The sequence below is a fragment of the Colossoma macropomum genome, unplaced genomic scaffold (assembly GCF_904425465.1).
Source record: "Colossoma macropomum unplaced genomic scaffold, Colossoma_macropomum, whole genome shotgun sequence".
Taxonomy (NCBI): domain Eukaryota; kingdom Metazoa; phylum Chordata; class Actinopteri; order Characiformes; family Serrasalmidae; genus Colossoma; species Colossoma macropomum.
In genome coordinates this window covers 3,807,600-3,830,052 of record NW_023494802.1, presented here as the reverse complement: position 1 = coordinate 3,830,052, position 22,453 = coordinate 3,807,600, and the positions used below count along the sequence as shown (strand labels likewise).

Sequence of the window (22,453 nt, the reverse complement as noted above, 5' to 3'; positions counted from 1 at the left end):
TTTGGTGGTTATGTCCCCCTTTTGCTTTAATAACACTGTGCACTTAAGCTTGACAAGAAAGCCTCTTATGAGTAGATCAAATAAATAAAAAAGTAAATGAAATTCAAATGATGACCTAGAAATAATGCAGAATCTTGAGCATCTCTTTTTCATTTTACTTGTCATAAGTTTGTTTTATATTTTTTAAAAAAATCGAAAATGTTTTAAATCCCCAAATAAATGTGAAAGAAAAATAGACAAATTTTTAACGTGATCTCACACTTTTGGATCTCAGTGTATACTCAAATAGCTTAGTCATGAACAAGGAACAGATAAGTTCACCTCTTAATCACGATTCTTCATATTATAGAATTTACATTTGCCCAATACCTTCAATAAGCGGTAACACAAGTTTTTGCACCGCCTTTGTGTAGCTGACATCAGTAACAGTGTCTTTCAGAAAAAAGTGACAAATGAAACGAGCCACCCAGTTACACCCACTCAAACGTCTTGCAGACAGCTTGGACAGACATGAAACCGCCAGCTGGCTGAAGCAGGAGAAAAAATGACCACCCGGGACAGCCCACAGCTTAGTAGATAACAATTTTTGGGTTTTGGATCAGACCGTTCTCTATTGTAACACTGCATTCTCTTTTTTGAAAAAAAAATAAATAAATACAGCAGCATCATGCTGCACTGAAAAACGTACATTGAATTGATTCAAATTTGTTCATAATTTACACATATACAAATAAAATATATCAATGCAATTTTTGCAAAATTAAGTAAAAGACAAAACTGTTGATTTAATGTAATTTGTGGAAATGATGATGCATCTGAATCAAGCAAATTCAATGCATCACTTTTTTCACAACGTACTGTGGGCTCAGTCACACTTCACATGCACCTACTTTTTCCTGTCTGGTGTTTTTTTTTCCATCTCTTTCTCTCGCACTCTCTCTCTCTGGTGGGGACAGTGGTAAACACCAAACACATGATGGGTCATGGAATCTGAATGGATGGGCACGTCACACAGGTCTGAAGTGTCGCACAGTTCCACTACAGTCCTTCATCAGTACTTTTGAACATCAGGATGGCGTTGTAGATCTTCAGGGCAGGTCCTAGCTTGATGCTCATTATCTTCACAATATCAGTCTGAGTCAGCAGGAGGAAGGCCTCTCCATCGATCATCTGGGAAAACAATTTTTTAGGAGGTAAGACTGATCTGTATGTTATATTCTAGGCAGACTAACAGAGAGGACTATTGTAACGTAATGCGCAGGATTTGACTAACTACCTCGTCTTTGAACAGCCGGGCCTGCTCCTCACAACCTATAAGATTTTGCACAAAGCCAAAAACCTGAAAATGAAACATAATATAATGTTAGAAGCCCCTTACAGCTCTATCTGAGATTATGTTGATGAGCCAATGAGTCTCTGAGAACTTCCTATGTTAAATACAAAGTGTTCTTTAAAGTGACAGATCCACATCAAAAAACCACATCACACAATGTCGAGCAGTGTCAGAAACCAAATTAGCAAGTCTAGTTGAGATCAGTAGTGAAGAGGGGCTACCCCTGGGTGCCAGCCCAAACTTTCTTTTTTACAAAACTGGCTGATTAGAAGGCTTCCACCCACTCATAAACAGAAGGTAGTTACATACTGTTTGCCTCAGACACCAGCAGAGCAAAGCAAGAGTTAGATTTGCAAAACTGCAACTTGGTTGTAATGTTTTCTCCAAGTCCTTCCTTTATTAACGGGCAGCTAGCATGATCTATTTCACGTGTATTTCCAGGTATTTTGTTTTTCTACCAGTAATGCTATTCTGATTTCTTTAGCTAAAAAAGGTGAGCAAACTAAAGAGCTTAACAAGTTAGCTGCTAGTAAAACTCATCAGCTCTGTCAATATTGAGGAGTTTGTCAAACAGTTTGCAAATGCAAAATGAGAACATCTTTTTTAATAGCTGTGTATGCTGTGTATAAATGACCGAGAGAATTGCAAGCGCATACATGTAAGACCTAGAGACCAAATTTTTTGTTCCACCTTAAGTGGTGCAACAGTTACACTGCTTTTTATTCTTACTAATATGAGGATGTCAGAATGTTACTGCTGCACCATTTAAGGTGGAACAGTGCACTGTATTTTAATGAGGCATGGAGTGTTATTTAAAGAAATGCCCTACTATACAGGGCAGTGTCACTACCCTGTATCTATAATGTGTGTGAAAATATGCCTCTGCAGTTACCCATTCAAACATTCAGATAAAAAAGAAAGAAACTGAATAAGCTTTTATCTTGTTTTCTGTGTCATTTTTAAAAATTACACAGCATTTTTGGGTTCTTGGACTTTACAAGGCTTAAAATTGCTTTAAACATCCAATGGCCACCATTTATACAGTCGTAGAATCGCCAGTGATGACTTATGCATGCAGTGTGCACAATGCGAATTAGTGGGATATTCCATAGCTTCCATTACTTTTTAGCTCCAGTGCAAAACTAAAGAAGCAAACTTCAGACACCAAATATGTCTTGATCAACTACATTTGGGGGGTGGGGGAAGGGGGTGAGTGTGTACATTTGATTTTTTTGCCAAACTATCAATTTAACATATTGTTCATCTGAAGGTGTGGCATCTTTAAAATCCCTTAAATATCTCTTCTGTGTTATGGTGCCTACCTCTTCTACAGTCCATGTAGCTACTTGGCTTGCGTGGATTCCAGCAACACCAGGCAGTAACTTGCAGTGTTGCTCCCAGCAAAGAGAGAGAGTGCGATCCGAACTGGCTGTCAAAGCCGACATGAACAGGGAGGGATACATGCTTTCTGTAGACATGTCTGAACAAAAACAAACACACACATATCTGATGTTGTGAAAGCTTCAGAGCTTATTTTGGGACCTCATGAATTCTTTCCGTCAAATAAAAAGCAGAAATAAAATACGTTTAGCATTAAATTCATCTGCTTCACGAGAAGAAACACACAAAAAAGAAACAAGAATCTCACTCTGATAGTTTCTTTGCTGATTCTTTCGATATTTTGGGGGGCGGCCAATCCTGAAAAAGAACAGAATTAGTTTATGTTTCCAAGTGATTAATAAAACACTGTACACTGAATATAACATGTTTGTCTGTGAGCAGATTATTGCTATTTCAGGGGGCCATCTTAGTGTGTGTGACCCCAAGTAAGACAAGTTCATTTAGCTATGGAGTGCTCTAACTTGCTGCATATATCATGCCTCTTTAGTAATGGCAACACTTTATATATCTGCAAAGCCATACTTACTGAAGCAGACAAACTGTTATTAGCTACTACTAACCAGAGTAGCCTGCAGATTATTACTTACCTTCCATGGTAGCGTGACTTTTTAGCCCTCTGGCCAAAGACGAGGAGGTTGCGCTTGGACCCCTCTGTGTCTGAGAGGTCAGTTTTGACCCTGCCCTGATTCCTTTCAGCAAGTGGGCAGCCCGATATACAGTGATGCGCTGTAAAACGCCCGGTCACATGTCCTGACCCATCACACCCAGGAGTGGGACATTTCCTGTTTCAGAGAGGAAGTATCTGAAAGTCCTGATTCACACTTAAAGTTAAGTCTGTGCCATTTGTGACCCAGCACTACTACAGAGATCAGTCTAGAAAAAGCCATGATAGTGTAGAACTGTCAAAACATTTAACTGAAAACAACAAACTAATAAAATAATGTCTAGAGCTCTGAGGGAACATGCAGGACTCACCTGTGGTGGAAGCTGTACTTAGAAGTGTTGCGGGAATGTGGGACAGTTTTACAGGGTGTAGATGTGTAGCTGGGTTGCCCTGCAGGTGTGTTCTCCTTAGGGCCTAAAGGAGGAACAACCAGCATTAATCTCTACATTACTGCAAGCACATCTAAAATGAAGATGCAAACTTTGGTTGACTTCAACAACGAACTTTTAAAAGACTAAGTTATGACTGAAGAGACTTCTCAGCCAAAAGCAGTTTAAAAAAACTGCAGAGACATGTTTTGAGACAAAAGTAGACAATACATTTCTAAAAACAGCAATGGCAGCAATTGCTGCACCTGAAGTTTCTGTGCGCTTTTGTCTTTTTTGATAGATTATGGGTAATAGTATCATACAGTATTTATATCTATCATGCAATGCTACAAAGCTGGGAGGGTGAAAGCTAGCAGATGCTTATGAGACACATGCAGTGCCACCGCATCTTTTCAAACTGCCGCTAACACAACGCCATTAGACAGCTCAACTACTGATTCTTTTACATTAGCTAACAGACACCCATGTTTGCTAGCATGACTCCTGGCCATGGCTGTTAAACTAGTGATCTCCTGATCATAGGGCCAAAGCTAATATGGTTGTGCAATTCCATGAGTTAAACATGCAGTTTGCACAGAGTTAATCCGGTGGAACTTGTTAGGTACATTAGTGCTGTAGCTCCAGTGAAAAACTAAAGAAGCAAACTTCAGAAACCAAACATATCTTGGCTGAACAGCTACATTTAGGGCAAATTTGAATTCCTGACCTATTGCCTTAAGACAAGTGGTACATAATGAAGAGGCTGCTGATGAGGTGAGAAATGGAGAGAGGCTGTAGAAGATAAAAAAAAACATTGGGCATCTAACCAGGCTGCTGGGTGCTGGAGATGCAGGGCGGGGGTTTGAGAGAGTGGCCTGTGCTTTCACACCAGCCTGCAGGGTGGACGTCAGGGTGGTCCGAGTCCATCCACTCGTCATACACATGACTCCAGCCATCAAAATGGATCTGGATATAAGAGAAAACAGCTTACTGACAGAGATACTGTAATGCTTAAATGATGTTTGTGTTATACTGATTTACTTAATGGTACACTAGTTAAGATTCTTAGGCTTTGTGCATAGCTACACTACATAGGTTGTAGGGATTTGGAGACCTCTCCAGTGAAAATGTGTAACTGAAAGCCTGTGCGTGTGACGTTAATATATAAAGATGCACAACGTGGTTTGACAAACTCCCACAAAGTCCGACCCACCTCTGACTTGAAAATGACACAGGAACACTGTATTTTGGAGTATTTTTTCCTAATGCTGCTTCTTTCAATTTAACTTACAGTGCAGCTTTAGATCTTAAAAAACTGCGAACATTATTCGTTATTATATTAAATCTATATTAAATGGTAATTGAGAGGTAATTGATATTTATTATTGTAGCTGCTGTTGTTGTTATTCCATATTTGCATTTGGAAAGATACACAACAGTGTGATTCTAGTGTAACTCATTAAAATACAATGAATGTGCTTGAGCATGTTTTGTTTTATGTAAGTAAAGTAATACGGGTTTAGCTACACATAAGTAATACTGTATATTGTTATAATAGATATTCCAAGTTTCACTTGAAACAACAACAATGGCAGTTGAAACATCTTGCCTCTTTAAATCTTTCTTTTCTGTTTAATCTATAGCTGGCTGTATATTGTCACAGTAACAAAAGCAGATGAACAGACTATAAATCCGACTCTAGGTTTAATCTTTGAAAGGCTCGGGGCTGTATGACAACATTGTTATATATTTACAGCAACTAAATCTGTATTCATATGCAAAGTAAGTTAGCGTGAAAACCTTAATCCTGTGTGTGTCCACCTCCTGCACGGTGGCAACCCGGATCAGTGCTGGACTCCTCTTATCCACAGCCTCCAGCTTCATATTGACCTGGAAACTATGTGGAGGCCGCTGCACACAGCCAGCGAAAGAGCACACATTACACACAAAACATGTCCACACAACTTAAAAGGGAATTCCACTGATTTTTCTAAATGTCTGCATAATTTAATGGTTAAGATGTAAACAAAGTCATTCAGTGTGGTTTGATATTAAATGCTCCATTCTAGAGAAACCTACAGAGTCAGAATTGTTCACAGTGGTGGTGATAGGAACCAGATGTCTGAACAGTTTAATGCCTCTAAAAGCTCCCTCACAGAAAGTTACTATATGAAACGGTTATAAATACACAAATATACTGTGATGACTGAGATATCTTTTTATGATAGTGTTGAAAAGATTTTGGCCTAAAGCATATTTTATTAATACATTCATTGTGGAGAGGTACATGCAGGGCATTGTAAGTTTTAATTTATTATTTCAGTCATTTACCGCTATTTTATCAACATTATATATAAAACCTCATGAAAACATGTAGATTTAATGGTGGTTTGGGTAGCAAATAAAATGGCTATATTGTATTGTGGACATCATGACTCCTGGTTCCCATCACCACCACTGTAAAGAAATCAGAGTCTGTACGTTTCTCTACAATGAATCATTTCACATTTCACTCTGAATGACTTTGTTTACATGTGACTTACGACGCATTACAAAATTTTGAAATCAGTGGAATTTCCTTTTCAAGAACAGGTGCAATGGACACACAGATTTTACTCTGCTTTTCCAATTTTGCAAAGATTGTGTTGGTGCAATATTAGATGTTTACTAGCTAGTCTGGAATAACTATAAACACTGAGAAACACTGGACCTGGACAGGACTGCCACTACTATCTTTATTTACTTTAGTATCTTTACATAAAATTGAGAAGAAATTACTAAAATTAATTATATTCAAAGGTGAAACATACCACAGGTATCCAAATACTAAAAATTAGTATGTGTATTTCGGATACAAAGTAGGTCTGTGAACTATACTGGGTACTATATTGACTTTCTACAGCAGTGTGATTCATGTGACATATGATAAACTGACATCCATTTCCAGCCATTCATTAAAATATACATTTATATAGATAGTACAGTCTGTTACTCATAGAACATTATCAAATACACTGTATATGTGCAGTTTTAGCTATAATTATTAATAATAAAGATTTAGATCACTGCTTAGTAGGAATCATCTTTGGGTTTTTGGATACTGTTTTTTTAGGATGGACAAACAATATATAAAAAATTTATAAGAATACAAGAATCCTAAGAGTATCTACAGATGTTTGCTCATAAAAATCAGACAGATGTTTGACTTTGACTGACATTTCCGCATTCCCATATCAGTACATCCGTAATGGTTTGTGCAGAGGCTACACACCACTTTAAAGGCCTCAGCAGGCACAGCTGTAGAGCCGGTCTCATTCAAGTATCTCTCCCATGAAAACTTGCCTGGTTCAGGATAGTCTGTGAAAAAGTAGCATAGGACATTTGTTTTAACTCTCTGAGGTATACACCTTGAAATGCCTCTTATTACATTTTGTTTCATTATTTCATACCACATTTATGTTTGTAAGTAAACAAGAAGATATTTTATTATGATCTGAATTGTAATTATTTGCAAAAGTATTGTGTGTACAGTATTGCAGGAAAAATAAACATTCTTTACATTTTTGACATGTATTTGTCATTTTTTTTAACACTGAAACAAAATGTTGGAAGCACAGCTTGTTGTCAGACTGTAAACCAAATGTAAATGCAATTAATCGAATGTACAGCAAAACAACACTAGACCTTTACGGGTACATTTGAAATGGTGTTTACAGCACTTTGAGCTGTCAGTTACCTTGTGGTGGGGTGAGTGGCAGGCCTCTTTCTTGGCACCAGCCAACAGGGTGAATATATGGACTTCGAGCATCACACCTATAAAGGTAACAAAAAAAACAAAAAAACAATTACAAACAAAAACGAAAGACAACAATGAAATCTCATCACAGTCTATAATATTTATCATATGCACTGTTGACCCTAGATGAAAACATACCAGTAGTCGTAGGTGTCATCCCAGTTATCGAAGTGAACTAGAAAGCGGTTTCCCACCACATCCGTTACCGTAGCGACGCAAATGAGAGAGGGGTTCATGCGGTCAACAGCTTCTAACTTCATGCCAACCTCAAACCCACAATCCTTATCTGTCTGTGTGGTGAAGAAACCAAAACCACAGAAGAAAAAGTAAACCGTTTTAACATGGAAGCATATTGTTAGTTGTTGTTAAATGATTGTATTTGATATTTATGATTGTATTTATAGATTTTTGTGTTGTCTCTGACTGTTTCTGTGTTTTAATGTTATGGAATAACTTTTTGTGAATAATGCTATTTGTTTAAAAAACATAAAATAGCTCAATAAAATGTATCAATCAATCAACAGGTCTAAACTTACAGCTCCCTCCTTCCTCTTACAGATAAAATCAGGCTGCTGTTTTTAGCTATGCATTGTACTTTTATCCATTGTCTAGATACCAGTATGTCATCGACATGGTTTGAGGCAAGAATGTGATGATTTAAGCATGCAGTTTGCATGTGGTTGTAAACTTCCATTACTTGTTAGCTACACTGGCCTCGTAGCTCCAGCGCAAAACTAAAGAAGCAAACTTGGCTGATCAACTACATTGGAAGTAAAGAGGGAAAATGTGTACTGTTGGTTTAATAGCTTTTAACAATTTTTAAATTTTATCTAATGTGCTTCTGTGCTTCGATTAATATGTATGACTTACTTCGCCTGGGCTAGTAAACAGTTCTTTTGGGGCGGCTTGTGCTTTGGTTAGCTTTAAGTAGCTTGCCCAGGAAAACTCCTCCTCCTTATAACCTGTAATGCACAGACAGCAACAGTGTTAGAGCTAAAGTGGCTAAAACAGGCTTGTCCAAGCTTACACTGAATAAGATGACGCACTGAATATACTTGATTCAAATATGTACATCATTTTCACCTGAATATATGACAGCAACACAAATTATGTTGATGCAATATATTTTATTCATATTAATTCAAAGCAATTTAATTGAACAGCACAAGAGTTCCTGTGTGCTTGTCTGTTACTGGTGCTGGCTCCATAAAACTCAAAACACTATCAAAGTATTCAGCTGGTGGGATGAATTTGGCCCACATGTTGCAGTTTGGACAACCAGTCTTTAAGGAAACATCCTCTTACAATGTTTATGGAAATGGATTTCAGAATGTTGTTTACCTTTAGGAGTGTACAGTTTGTGTCCTGTGCTCTCACACCATCCAGCAGAGTGAATATCTGGGCAGTTAGCATTGACCCAAAAGTCATGGCAGTCTGAGTAGCCGTCAAAATGAAGACGTAGTCTGTAGCCACAAACCTGTAGAACAGCAAAAGGTGAAGTGTTAGGCTGAGACACTCACCTTCTGCTTAGATGCAGCTTAAAACTGGTCAAATATTACAAATTGTCATGTCGTACCTCAGCCACTGTTAGTACGAAGTACATGGAGGGGTGCTGGGGGTCAATGCCCTCCAACTTCATGCCTTGGCGAAAGTTATTTGGACATTCAGGAACTCTCTGTGACTTTATAGACAGAGATGGCTTTTAGCGTTAACGTCTACAGACTGTTTTAGACTGGACAGGAATATGCAAAGTACCGGACTGTTAGACAGTTTCAATGAAGCTAATCACTGTTTTTCTACCTAGTACCATTCCTTCATCTTAGATCAGTAAATCTGCAAAGAAATGTGCTAACATTTTGCAATCATATATGTAATTTTCATTCAATTATTTGTTCATATTAACCGTATAACATGAAAATTTGAGAAATTTAGTTAGAAAGCACTAAACTATAATTTGTATACCATTCTAATTAATACGTTTGTGTCATTGAAGTTCCTTTGTAGATTGTCTGTACTCATGAAAGAGAAATCCCAGCATTTTTTTTTTTTAAATTCTGCATAATTTAGTCATTGATATGTAAACAAAGTAATTCAGAGTGGTTTCGGTGAAAAGGTTTAACTAGTACATTGTAGAGAAACATACCAACTGACTTGGTTACAGTGGTGGTGACAGTAATCAGGGGTTGCAACATCTATAAAACAAATACAGCCATTTATTTTCTAACCAAAAGCATCAGTGAACCTACACAGGTCGTCTGAGATTTTGCCATGCTGATTCGTAAAATATTACTAAATCTGAAGAAAAAATAGAAAAAAAAAATTTGCCTTACAACATCCTGCATGCACCCCTCCACCATAAAGGCTTTTAGAAAATATATTTTAAGCTAAAATTTACAACTTACAACTATCATACAACTATGTCTCAGGCATCAAGCAGCGTATTCATAGCAATTTAATGTAATCATTTTCTGACTTTAGCAATATTAAATTCTTCAGATGTGGGTCCTATCATCAAAACTGTGAACAGTTCTGGCTCAGTAAGTTTCAGTAAGAGCATTTCACACTTAACCACTGTAAATGACTTTATTTATATATAAAGTATTGAATTAGGCCAAAGTTTTGAAAAATCTGTGGAATTCCCCTTTAATGTGAATAAGTTATGCTCTGAGGGAAGGTCTGGTAGAATACCAATATTTCTGAATGCAGTAATTGTATGTGTTCATTCACTCTTTTGAAGTCTTTACTATTATTATAAAGAAACATGAGCATGAATATTCAGATAAACTGTATTCTATTCACATTCAAACTTTTGACTGATGCTTTATAATGGTAAAAGACAACAATAAAAGACATTAACAACTAGGCAGCTTATATGGACCAGTGTATGGTCCAGTAAAAAAAATCTCCAGTTAATGATGAGGTGGTGCAACAACCAGTACCTCTTGGAAGAGTTTGGGTGGAGCTGCCACTGCCTTCTGTTCCTCCAGATACTGCGGCCACGACCACGACTCAGCTTTAGCATCTGTCATGCCTGCACAGATAAGGATACTATTGTGCTCACAGGCTGTCTCTTCAGGAGAAACAAACACAGGATCACACAGATAAGTAAGAAAATAACTGAAATTTTCCTTCGAGGATATTTAAACCTTTTCATTTTGCATTAATTAAATTAACCTATTTAACCAAATATAAATTCTAATTAAACATTTAAATACATAACTTAATTTGAATAATTATTCATGAAAGAAGCAACTGACTTCTACATGTTAGAGGAGAATGCCACTGATTTTTCAAAATTTCAGCATAATTCAATCTTTGAGACGTAAACAAAGTCACTCAGAATGTTTTGATGTGTAATAGTACATTTTAGAGAAACTTGCCGATTGGATTTTTTTACAATAGTGGTGATAGGAACCAGGGGTAATGACGTCTACAAAGCAAATTAATATAAAAATATAGCCACTTTATTTACTATCCAAAATGACCAATGAACCTACATGCAGAGTTTTTACATGTAATGTTGATAATAGTAAAATAGTGGTAAATCCAAAATTTTGTTTCAAAACTTTCATAAAACAATGTCTCAGGCATCAGTAAACGTATTAATAACTATTTAGTGTATTAACTTTCTATGAGGGGGCTTTTTGAGGCTTCAAACGTCTGGTTACTGTTACCACCATTGTGAACAGTTTTGACCCAGTAAGTTTTTGTGGAATGGTGCACTTCACATCAAAACATTCTGAAAGACTTTTATATCTTAACAATTCAACCATGCAGAAATTACAACTATAGATCGATTTCCCCTTTAAGCAAATTATTGTAATTACGGGTGGGCAGTATATAATAATAATGATACTTTTTGCTATCGTAACAAATCACAATATGCTTTTCTTAGTATACTGTGGTTACTAGCATTACTTAAAGGTGACTGAACAACTGCATTCATCACAAAGAGAGCATAATTAGCCCTGTTTAACTGAATATAATGCAGCACAGTATGTGAAACAATACAGTAAAATCACTGTACTCATAGTCTTTGATTTTAGTTTTTTAGGTGTAAAATTACTGAGGCTTATTTACTGTTCTAGCTTATCAGACTACATAAAAACAAACATTGTGATAAATATTTTGTATCAAGATATCCTCAAGTACCATGATGTTATATTTTTCCCACCCACTTTCCCACCCCTACCCCTAATGGTCCTGTAAGAACAAATGATTTATGAATTTTAATGACATAAATCATTATAAAATCATGAAGCCTCAGGATATAGAACACAAACACACCTGCTTTTCCCTGCCCTCCATCTGTTTTCGAGTCTTCAGCTTTCTCCTCCTTGAATGACAAAATTAAGTTAGCATACTGAGTTTAAGCAGCCATTTCTATTCTACAGATTCTTTACAACAGCATGACATGCCAAAAAAGAAGCTTGCTTTCATTAGTGACATGGTCAGTAATAAGATAAAAAAGAAAAGATTTGCCACTTGTCCTACCATTGCCTCAGCCTCGGAGTCTTCCTCAGAGGGGCTTAAATAATCCCTCCTTCTCTTCTTCTTCATTGGCTTCAGTAGTTCAGGGACACGAGAGGCCACTTGCCCCTCCTGAACCCTCTCAATACCTGTGGAGCTAGAAAAGCCAGAAATAAGCAAAGAAGGCCAAAAGTGTGTTTGAATAATAGTTCAGGCAAAGAAAGTTGTGTGTCTGAGCTTTGATTCTTTAGTTTTGCACTGGAGCTACGAGGCTAATGTAGTAGGAGGCTAATGGAAACTCATGGCCACAACTCATTAGCATTGTGCAATCTTGCCTCGAACCATGTTAAGTTGACAAGCAATCTCAAATACACATGTGGTTTCTGAGACTGTGTGACATGAGGTTATCTATAAAAATGGAAAAAAGTACATTAGCATAGCTAAAAATAGTATTAACAACCATCCAAAAACCTGAATTTTGTTCATACTTTTGTCCATTTTATAGATAACATTGTCAGAAATCGCACAAATGTGCAATAATTTAGGTATGCAGTTTATATGACGTGATTATGATTAGTGGTTACAAGCTAGTGGGCTATTTTATTGAAATTGTGATACACTGTCACAATACGCTTTTCTTAGCATAATTAGGCCTGTTTAATTGGATTGAATAAAAACCTCCATAGTTATAGGTGTATTATTATTACAGCATGTTTCATATGTGACACTACATGTTCTATTTTGTCTGTTCCAACTTATTAAACCTCAGAAAAATAAAATATTGTGATGCATATCGTGTATCATTAAAAAAGTATTGTGACAACATTTTTGCCATATCGCCCACCCCTACTTGTTAGCTACATTAGCAATGTAGCTCCACTACAAAACCAAAATACACATTTCTTGATTGTTCCGCAACATGTAGGGTAAAAGGGAAAATGATGTAAAATTGATTTTAATTGTTCCTTTCAGTTTCTAGAGATATTTTTATTTGACTTTTGCCTTATCAGAGATCTACCATTTTCACTTGGGGTCATACTTTTCAGCATACAGGACTGTAAAGGGCACTTTAAAACTGTCACCCAGTTTGAATCCTGAAGACCCCTAGTGGCGAATAATATAGCCTCTTTTATCAGTTTAGCATCTATGAGCCAGAACTTAGCTCAAAGTGGAAAAGATGTTATTGAATCATGCTTTTACAAGTATGGGTGCAGCAAGGCTTTACAGTGCTTTTTACAGCTCTCTCCAATCTGAGAGGGCTGTGTGGGTGTGACAGTAAATATTCACTTGGGCCAACACCACATTGATAGAAACAGCACGTCATCTCTTAGCAAAACAGTTAACAGGGAAACAAAGTATCTCTTTTAAAGTATCTCTGCAACTTACATTCACTAAACGTCCACAAGTTTGCAGACACTTGCACATTTCTTTTGAAATGAAGAGTATTAATAGAGAGTTTGTCCTCCTTTGCTGTAGTAACAGCCTCTACTGTTCTGGGAAGACTTTAGACAAGATGTCTCTCCAGGTCATCCCAAAGGTACTGGATGGGGCTCCATCACTTCAGAGAACACAGTTCCACTGCTCCACAGATCAGCGCTGGGGGCTTTATACCCTTCCAGCCAACTCTCAGCATTGGGTATGATGACCTTAGGCTCATATGCAGCTGCTCCAGAGTGTTCTATTGGTCAATGCCTTCTATGGAGATTATACAAACTGTGTGTGCGCAACTGAACGCCTGTGCCAGCAATGGGTGCTCTTTAAAATAGCTGAGGTCATCAATAATAGGGGCATCTGGATACTTCTGTACATATATGTATTGATTATTGATTTGGAAACTATGCTTGTGCCCTGAAACACTCTGCTATTAGAACCATATACAAAACTCACTCTTTGTAAAGGTTAGTGACAAGGGCATTTACAGACAGTCAGACAGGTTGAACGTTGAAGACATCTAGTGGTGGAACAAAATAAAACTGAAACTCAGTTCTCAGTGATTTCCTCTATTAAAATCCATTCAATAATAAAGGGTTTGTATGTATGTTCAGGTCCTGACTACAGAAATTACAGATTAGTTCCACAGTATTTACTCAATAATTTAAAGTACACACTTAAAAAGATGGTTTTTCAAAGTTTTTTTGTAAAATATCTATATAGAACCATGAACACTCAAAGAACCCTTTGCAAGCGTCCTTCAGATTGATGGAGAATGTGATTCATATGGCTCAGTACAGGAAATGGTTCTATATAGGTGCCATGTAGAACCCTTTTCCAAAAGGTTCTATACAGAACCATCTATAGCACATTCTCCATCAATCTGAAGGACCCTTTCATGATACAAAGAACCTTTTAATCATGCAAAGGGGTCTCTGAGTGTTCATGGTTCTATATAGAACCATTTCTTTATTAAAGAACCCTTGAAGAACCATCATATTTAAGAGTGTAGTTCCTGAATAATGCAGTGCCGATAAAAAGTATTCACTCCCGTCAAGTTTTTGTGTTTTATTATCAAAGAATACTGAATCAGTGTATTTGAATTTTTGTACACTGATCAACAGAAACACTCTTTCATGTTTCATGTTTCTGCAGAGGGATTTTATCCACTACGATTCAATGTTCCATGATAATAAAACATTATACCTTCCAAGGGTGAACATTTTTTATAGGCACTGTCTTAAGTCTTAAGATGAATAACTTAATCGCAACCCTGCAGTTTAAGTTTGATTTGTACTTTTCTGCAACTGGTTCCCGGCGTAGCTCCTCAGGATAGGCCCGTTTGGTAACCTGCTCACTCTTCCGCTGGACTGAAACCTCCAGGGCCTCCACGCTCGGCTTCATGTGGCGACCACCCTCTACAGAGGCAGCAGGACCCGCAACACTATGCACCGAGACATCTAGAGAGTAGCAAAAAGTCTGTGTTAATAATGAAGCCTCTTACCAGAACACTATCAAACACTAGAGATGGGTAAACTGATCTTACTGATTGTAGGCTTCTCTAGCTAGTTGAGTTATGTTTTAAAGGGCCTGTGTTGTAGAAAACCAACTTTTTCAAAAAGTAAAGTGTGATGTACTATGTAAACACTGTTAAACACTGTCTCAAAATGTACTGCTCAGCTGCCAGTCTATACAATCCATATACGGAAACTGATCTGCAAAAGCAGCCAGTTTTGAAATCATCATGGTTGTGATGTCACATCACCTCCTCTTCCTGCCTACAGCAGTTTATCTCAGAATTTCTCAACGCTGGTCCCGGAGACCCACTGCTCTGCATTTTTTAGTGTTTTCCCTGCTGCCAACACACTTGGTCCAACTAATTAGCTCATTACCAGCCCATTATTCAGTTAAAGTGGGTCTGTTAAAGCAGAGAAAGCCCTAAACATTTAGGGGAATGGGCCTCCGAGACCAAGGCTGAGAAACGCTGATTTAGCCCACCCAATCAAAATGAAGTGATGAGGAGTTTGTTACTGCAGGCAGTGTGTAACAGAGCTACTGGGGTAAAAGACGTGGGGAAAATGATTAAACATTGTGCTGTTCCCGACATAAGTCTTTCCTGAGTTGAAGTAGGTGTTAAAAGATAAAAAGGTTGAAAAGGGTAAGATAAAATGAAATCTGGCTCTTTTTGGTATATACAATCATAAAAGTGTTTTAAGGGAACTTCAGGGGAAAATAATAAAAGCAAAGTGTAGAATATGGGCCATTTAGTCCATCATTCTTCACTCTCAGTCCTGGACTGCAAAAAATGCTGTAATCAATACTGACGTTTTGCTCAGTCTCGTAGGGCTACAGCTAGGGCTGGGCGATAAAACGATAACGATAAGTATCGCGATATAACTTTTCTTCAATAGAGCGATAAGACAGGTTCGATAAATGTTCGATATAATACACCATTCTCACACTTCCACGTTTTAGCGAAAGCCCTGGTGGCGTTTTCTACTGCAAGGAAAGCGACACTACTCTGCTGTCGCCAGGAGAGGGCGCACTTCCGAATTTTTCGACTTGATTAGAGAGGGAGGGGGCCACGAGTAAAAAAAGGGTCGCCAAATATACTTTAGCAACCGCTGAAACGCGGAGTTATACAGTCCCTGTTTGAGTGGAGCGACCGGCGATCTGTTCTCCTGTGACCGAGTGTGAGTGACGAGGTCAGTGGTGGAACTGTACTGTCCTACAGCGAACTCACCTCTTTCCGTGCATCCTAACAACTTAAATCACGTTAAATCACGTCTACAGCGCCGTGTTACAGCGCCAAACCGTCATATTTTAGTATTAGTGCATTCTCGAGCAACGAAAGTGAAAGAAAGAAGTGGGTTCATGTTCGAAAGTAAACTGAGGAAGCTGTGAGGCACTGGAGAGCGGGAGAGCGCTATCTTTCCAGGCTAGCTGTTTGTAGCTGCTGGCTAACTTGAAGCAGCGCTCCGGCAAAACACAGTGAATTGATGATACGGTAGATCAAACAAGACAGAATCACCGCTTTCAGTTCAAACATGCCTAAAAGGAGGACTCTGTTTGTCTGGTGTGAGAGATTCACACTGCAGATAACGCTTTTACATAGCGAACGTCAGATATACTGCGGTTCACCCCTTAAACTATCATGATAGCATAGAGAAATCCAGCCGTCGCTAGCTGGTGTCTGAATACTGTGATATGCTCTGACATGGATGTGGTAAGAGTGACAGCAGTGACCTACCCGAACCGAGGTGACGTTGTTGAGAAACTAAAGAGTTTAGCACTGTTGTTGGCCACTTGTTTAGCATTTGTAACGGGGTAGCCGAGCGCTCATCACCAGACAGCTAAAAATAATCTGTTTTCTTTCTTAAATCATGACTATTACAAAAATTGCAGCTGTGCTTTTCAAGCTGATAAAAACAGCTCAGAAACTTTCTCCCACTCTTCCATGACAGATTTGTGAAATGTTCCACTGTTTGGTGAGTGTTTGTCATGATCGGACCGTAAGTGATAGTTTAAAACCACAATGAACCACCCAGGAGCAAAATCAGCCTTCAAACGTGAAAGAAATCATGATTTGACATTTATCGCGATATGTATCGATATCGAACGATATGAATTTTGTTTATCGTGATAACGTTTTTGGCCATATCGCCCAGCTCTAGCTACAGTACCTTGTTCCAACAGACCTGATTCAAACTACCATCTTATTAACAAGCCCTTCCTGAACTGGAACACCTTCACCCTCAGATGAAGAAGACATATGCCTATATAGAGCTACATATCTCTTTTAAAAAATCACTATACAAAAAGAAAAGTTAGACACAGGTGTAGGAATTCAATGATGGAACAATGGAGACCTGCTGATGTATCTGGACCAGGTTTCGCAGCTTGTTTGTGATCTCCATCTGCCTTGGCTGCAGCTCCATCAGTAAGCGAGTTAGCTGTACCCACTTTCCCCTGAGTGATCACCTCAAGCGTGCCGCTGTCACTGACACACAGCTGAAGAGCACACAAAACCAGCAGTTTCCTTTAGCTTCTTTCAGCAATTCCTTGCTTCTGTCACAATACATGGCATAATATTTACATCAAGCATTTTGGGAAGCTTTTATGCTTAAATCCTTTTAAATCATAATAAGTTGCAAAATAGTACTTACAGTAACACTGCTGTCTGTCAATTCTGATTTTAACAACCTGTCACTTGTCACTGACCCATATATGGACATCTAATGATGAGGTTTTGCATATAGCCTATTTACAGTGACATATTTTTAAGACCTCAAACACCAAAGAGGGGAAAAACTTCAGAGAACAATTTAAAATGGAGCCATTTTGAATGAAAAATTATCCAAATTATAATATACCCACTTTTTAACTTATGCTTACACCACTACCGACAAGCCAATTTTTTCAACTTCAGCTTCTTCTTGAAATGCAGTTTACACGACAGGTGAAGTGTTCGTGCTAACCTTCAGATTGCTGCCTGGAAGGATGGCCATGCCTTCTTTCCACTCCAGAACATGGACAATACTACATGTGCCGCCCACCTGGGCAGCCAATGAGGCAGTCTCCAGGCTGCTGGACCCGCTTCCCTTCACTTCCTTTCCAGCGTTTTGGGACACATCCACCTTCGGCACTGGATGAGCGGAAGCTTCAGGAGAATAAACAAGATAGATTTTATTCTCTTTATGGCATGCAGTCCAGCAGTTAGGCTACATCTAATTTCAGTATCAGATATAGACACTATAGTATTGATACTACAGTTACGGACTTGTAATACTGTATGTCACTAATGCATATGCATTGCACACTTTGAGATATCATCTGTAACTGATTCTTGTTAATAGCTACAGAACAATGTATACATATTTATGCATGATTTGTATCTAGAAGCACCCATAGTTGCTGTGTTGCATGCCTGTGGAGAAAGCCATTTGTCTTTGAGCTCTGAGAACTGAACAAAAAGTACTGACACTTTGTCATAAATATACTTCCTCATGAAAAACAGCTATAGTAATAAACAACTAATGTCTACAGGCTTGAGCCTTCAGCAGCGAACATAATGCACTAAAATTGTATTGACATCTATAAATAGAGGTGAGCAATATGACAATATTTTATCATTATTACAATTTTTTACTGTGATATGCATAATGCAATGTCTGCAAATCATCAGTACCTACAAAACAATGACCAACTGCATGTTTCATTTAAAAGAGAAAAATTAGTCATGTTTAACTGGATTTCGAGCAGGGCTGTATGTAAAATGTTGAAAAAAAATCATTGAGCCAATAGTTTTTGATGGCTGTGGCACTACTAGTGCATTGTGTCTATGTCAAAATATTGTGATATTTGTCGTTAAAATGTCTTTAAGGCTCATGCCTATCTCTAAGAATAGATTTTAGGCAAAGTACAGGAAAGAACAGGAATTTATATGATTCCTACACAAATCTCAAACTGGGACAATTACTATTGTTTAGCATACAAATCGAAGCAATTATTGTAGATTATAGACTGCTATAAGACAGTACTACAGTAATATTATGAGGAGTTGAAAGTATTAAAGATTATGACAGACACCGTTGCACAGCACTACTGGAATCTTATAGTTTCTTCTTATACTATTACAGTTATTTTTCACAAAGGGTTCAATGATGTCATCCATTAAAGTCAAGACTAATTGGCAATCATAGCGCATTATCTTTCCGCTCCATAACGTATTTCAGAGTGAAACACATTATTAAAAGGGTCTCTGATAGCCCCTAGGGGTGATGGGAGGGGTAAGGGAAACATGATCTCTTTTTTATGTTTTTTTTTATTTTTATTTTTAATGTGAGATACGTCTCAAATGTATTGTATTACAAAATGTGTTACAGACACTAAAGTACATTAAGTAAAAATACCATTTTAGTTACCACACATTTTTAAACATTTTACATTTATTTAATTTTTGTATGGGCAGTGATGTAATCAAAACTTTTTTTTAGTCACTACATTTCAATAAAAGATTACAGGAAAACAAGAATTTTATCATTTGAATGATAAGATATAATCATGACTCATTCTTGGTATGACAAGGAACATGAACTAAAAAGGTGAAAAGGTCCATTTTGATTTCAGTTTGACTTTAAAGCCTTATTTCTGTATGTATATATCGACTGGCCAATAACATCAGCCTATATTGTGGTCTTGTGGATTCATGTGAAATTCCCATCAATAAAGTACAGATATGCATTGACTTATTTTATTATGTAATGAATAGATTCCTATGATCCAAGGTAAACTGTTCAGTTCTGAAGATATAGAGGTTTCAAGCACATATGAATTGACAGTCATATCTTTTAGTAATGCACTGTTGTACTAAAACTAGTGAAATCTATTTAAGTTCTAACAACATTAAATTATATCAGATGATATTATAGGTTATCGAACGTTTTAGCTACGTAAACTCAGCAAAATATTCATATCGGTCAAGCCCATTTTCTCACAATCAAAATAATTTTTTTGCAGCAATACAAACTCACACAGCATATTTTAAGACATTGAAACACTTTCATCATAAGGAAGAATGGAAATGGCTGCAAGGAGCGCCTTTTTTTAGATAATATCACCTGGTAAAATGATGGTGGTGGTATTTTGGGGTCTCGGGCGCTGAGATAAACTGTCCTTGGAGGGAAATGTGCCATTGCTTTCGGGGGAAGCAGCATCTGCATCTTTTGGCAGGACGTCCACATTCACTTTGGCACTCATGGCAAGACGCTCAAAGCCACATTTGAAAGGGAGGGAGGAAGGGAGTTAGGGAGGAAGGGAGGGAGGGAGGGAGAGAGAAGGAGATCAAAAGACAGTTCATTCTACTGAAAATCATTCTTAAGAAACATTTTTCACTGCATTATCCACTCTGGCATATTACTATAGGGACAACTTCTCTCAAAAATGGGCATATCCTTCTCTTTTTTCTCCATGCAGGTCAATTATGCAAGAGATCTAAAGCTACTGTGACTGTGTAAGACATCTCTCTTCATTTGAGACACCACTCCTTTAATATGGTAGCCCACTGAGATTTAATTAAGCTAAGATACTGAACCACAATGTGAGGCATATATATAAATATATACAGATCCACTTCTCTTGCCAGCATTAAATAAAGCAGGAACCCATTTTCCCCCATTTTTCACTTAAGTATTGTGTCCAGCAGACACCTCATAAAGCCTCTACACTCTTAAAAAAGAGGGTTCTTAAGGCTTCTTCAGTAAAGACTATATAGGTCTATATAGAATCATGAACACTCAAACTTAAATGCATGCTTAAATGTTTCTTTGCATGGTGAAATGGTTATTTGCATTGATAGAGAATGTGTGGTACATGGTTCTATATAAACATCAAAAAGGGTTCTTTTATTGCTGCATTGTCAAACTTGCAACAACAGAAGGATTCTTTTTGTGCTATACAGAACCATTTTCAAACCCATATACAACACACTCTCTATCAATTTGAAGAACCATTTCACCAGGCAAAGAACCATTTAAGCATGGAACTGCTGGGTTAGAAGTGATGGTTCTAAACCGAACCATTGCTTTTTCTAAAGAACCATCCTTTCAAAGAGTGTACAATTGAGCCAGATAACAACTCTCAATATTGGGCTCATCTGATCTGGTCCAAAATCAGGCAAATGAAGGTCAGTGCTGGTGATTTATTGAAATGCAGTGCTATAAATGGGTTGGTAAAGCTCATTTGATGCCCTTGGGCCACAAATTAAGCTCTGCAAAGTGCCGTTTTTACACACAAAGTGAACGGAAACACTGCACCAGCTTCTTTTTGGAATTTCCCCGTTCCACCTTAAGTGGTGCAGCAGTTACAATCTGGCGTCTAGGCAAAGGTAATGGGTCTATTTAGAACTACCAGTTCTGTGTATAAAACCATTTTCGTGCTTAAATGGTTTTTCACACTGATGGAGAGTGTGTTTATGGTTTTGAAATGGTTCTAGCTATATAGCACCAAAAAGAATTCTTCTGTTGTTACAAGCATGAGGCACCAGAATGTAACTGCTGCACCACTTAAGGTGGAACGGGAAAATTCCAACAAGAGGCTGGCGAATAAGAAGCTGAATTCAGCTTCGTTGCGAAATGGCGGACTCACATATAACGGATATTTTTTTTAAGTAAACTGAGGTGAACTCTTCAGCATATCCTCAACAGCTTATATTACTCTCTGAATGAAAGCCAGATGCCATTTCATCCTAACTGACCGGCGGAAAAAGACCTTCTCGCTGCTTACCAACGTTAACATATTAAACACGAACCGACCGTTGGAACATATTTACATTTCCATGGAAACGCTAGCCTGCTGGCTAATTATCTCTGATTTTTACGTTAATAAATGAACCTAGCAGCAATGCGAGCATAAAAACCAACATCATCACTGTTTTGCCTTATTTTCCCAACACAATGGTAAACCAAAGGTACTTTATCTTTTAATACTCGCTATACGGTATGAATAGTGAAAGCACCGAGTCGATAACATAAATCCATTTATTCTTACCAGCGCTCCGACCTGCTCCTCACCAACCGTTAATGCGCATGCGCCTGTCATCGATGTGGAGCACAGACACCCCCGCCTCCCCAAAATAATATAAATAAATAAAAATAAAGACTAAAATATAAATGCTCGAATAAATAAAAATAAAAAGGGTTTCTATTATCTTCTTAGAAATTTCCACGCAACTTTGTCCTTCAAACTTACTGGGAAAAAAAGACCTTACAAAAATATCTATAGATATGAATCTTTTAGTCTGTCTTCTGTCATTTATACAGAATATATATATATATATATATATATATATATATATATATATATATATATATAAATAAAAATAAAAAGTTATATATAAATTATATATATAAATATAAAAAGTAAAAAATTCATACACACACACACACAGGAATGCAAACACTTTGCAAGGGAATGCAATGTCTGCAATTTTT

The 22,453-nt window shown here is 37.5% G+C and overlaps 1 protein-coding gene across 1 annotated transcript; it reads right to left on the bottom strand.

The window, feature by feature from the left end:
• Positions 1–736: 736 nt before the first annotated feature.
• On the bottom strand, positions 737–22,068 carry l3mbtl1 (L3MBTL histone methyl-lysine binding protein 1). The gene is made up of 22 exons (XM_036592294.1): positions 22,011–22,068; positions 20,084–20,231; positions 17,942–18,123; positions 17,333–17,474; positions 14,761–14,923; positions 12,057–12,189; positions 11,850–11,898; positions 10,502–10,593; positions 9,139–9,243; positions 8,904–9,039; positions 8,433–8,524; positions 7,701–7,852; positions 7,503–7,579; positions 7,038–7,123; positions 5,567–5,677; positions 4,594–4,732; positions 3,710–3,812; positions 3,322–3,516; positions 2,982–3,031; positions 2,656–2,813; positions 1,277–1,339; positions 737–1,170 (listed from the first exon to the last, which is right to left on the bottom strand). Exons 1-22 carry the CDS (start codon positions 22,059–22,061, stop codon positions 1,039–1,041), a joined length of 2,559 nt encoding a protein of 852 aa, XP_036448187.1. The 5' UTR covers positions 22,062–22,068; the 3' UTR covers positions 737–1,038.
• Positions 22,069–22,453: the final 385 nt, after the last annotated feature.

What these genes read in the sequence shown, in the direction of transcription:
- l3mbtl1 (XM_036592294.1), bottom strand. Translation starts at nt 22,061, where the DNA reads ATGACAGGCGCATGCGCATTAACGGTTGGTGAGGAGCAGGTCGGAGCG. An exon ending in AGGAGCAGGTCGGAGCGCTG is followed by an intron (nt 20,232 to 22,010) that starts GTAAGAATAAAT and finishes TGTGGCTTTGAG; the next exon opens with CGTCTTGCCATGAGTGCCAA. An exon ending in TCAGCAAAGAAACTATCAGA is followed by an intron (nt 2,814 to 2,981) that starts GTGAGATTCTTG and finishes GTTTTTGTTCAG; the next exon opens with ACATGTCTACAGAAAGCATG.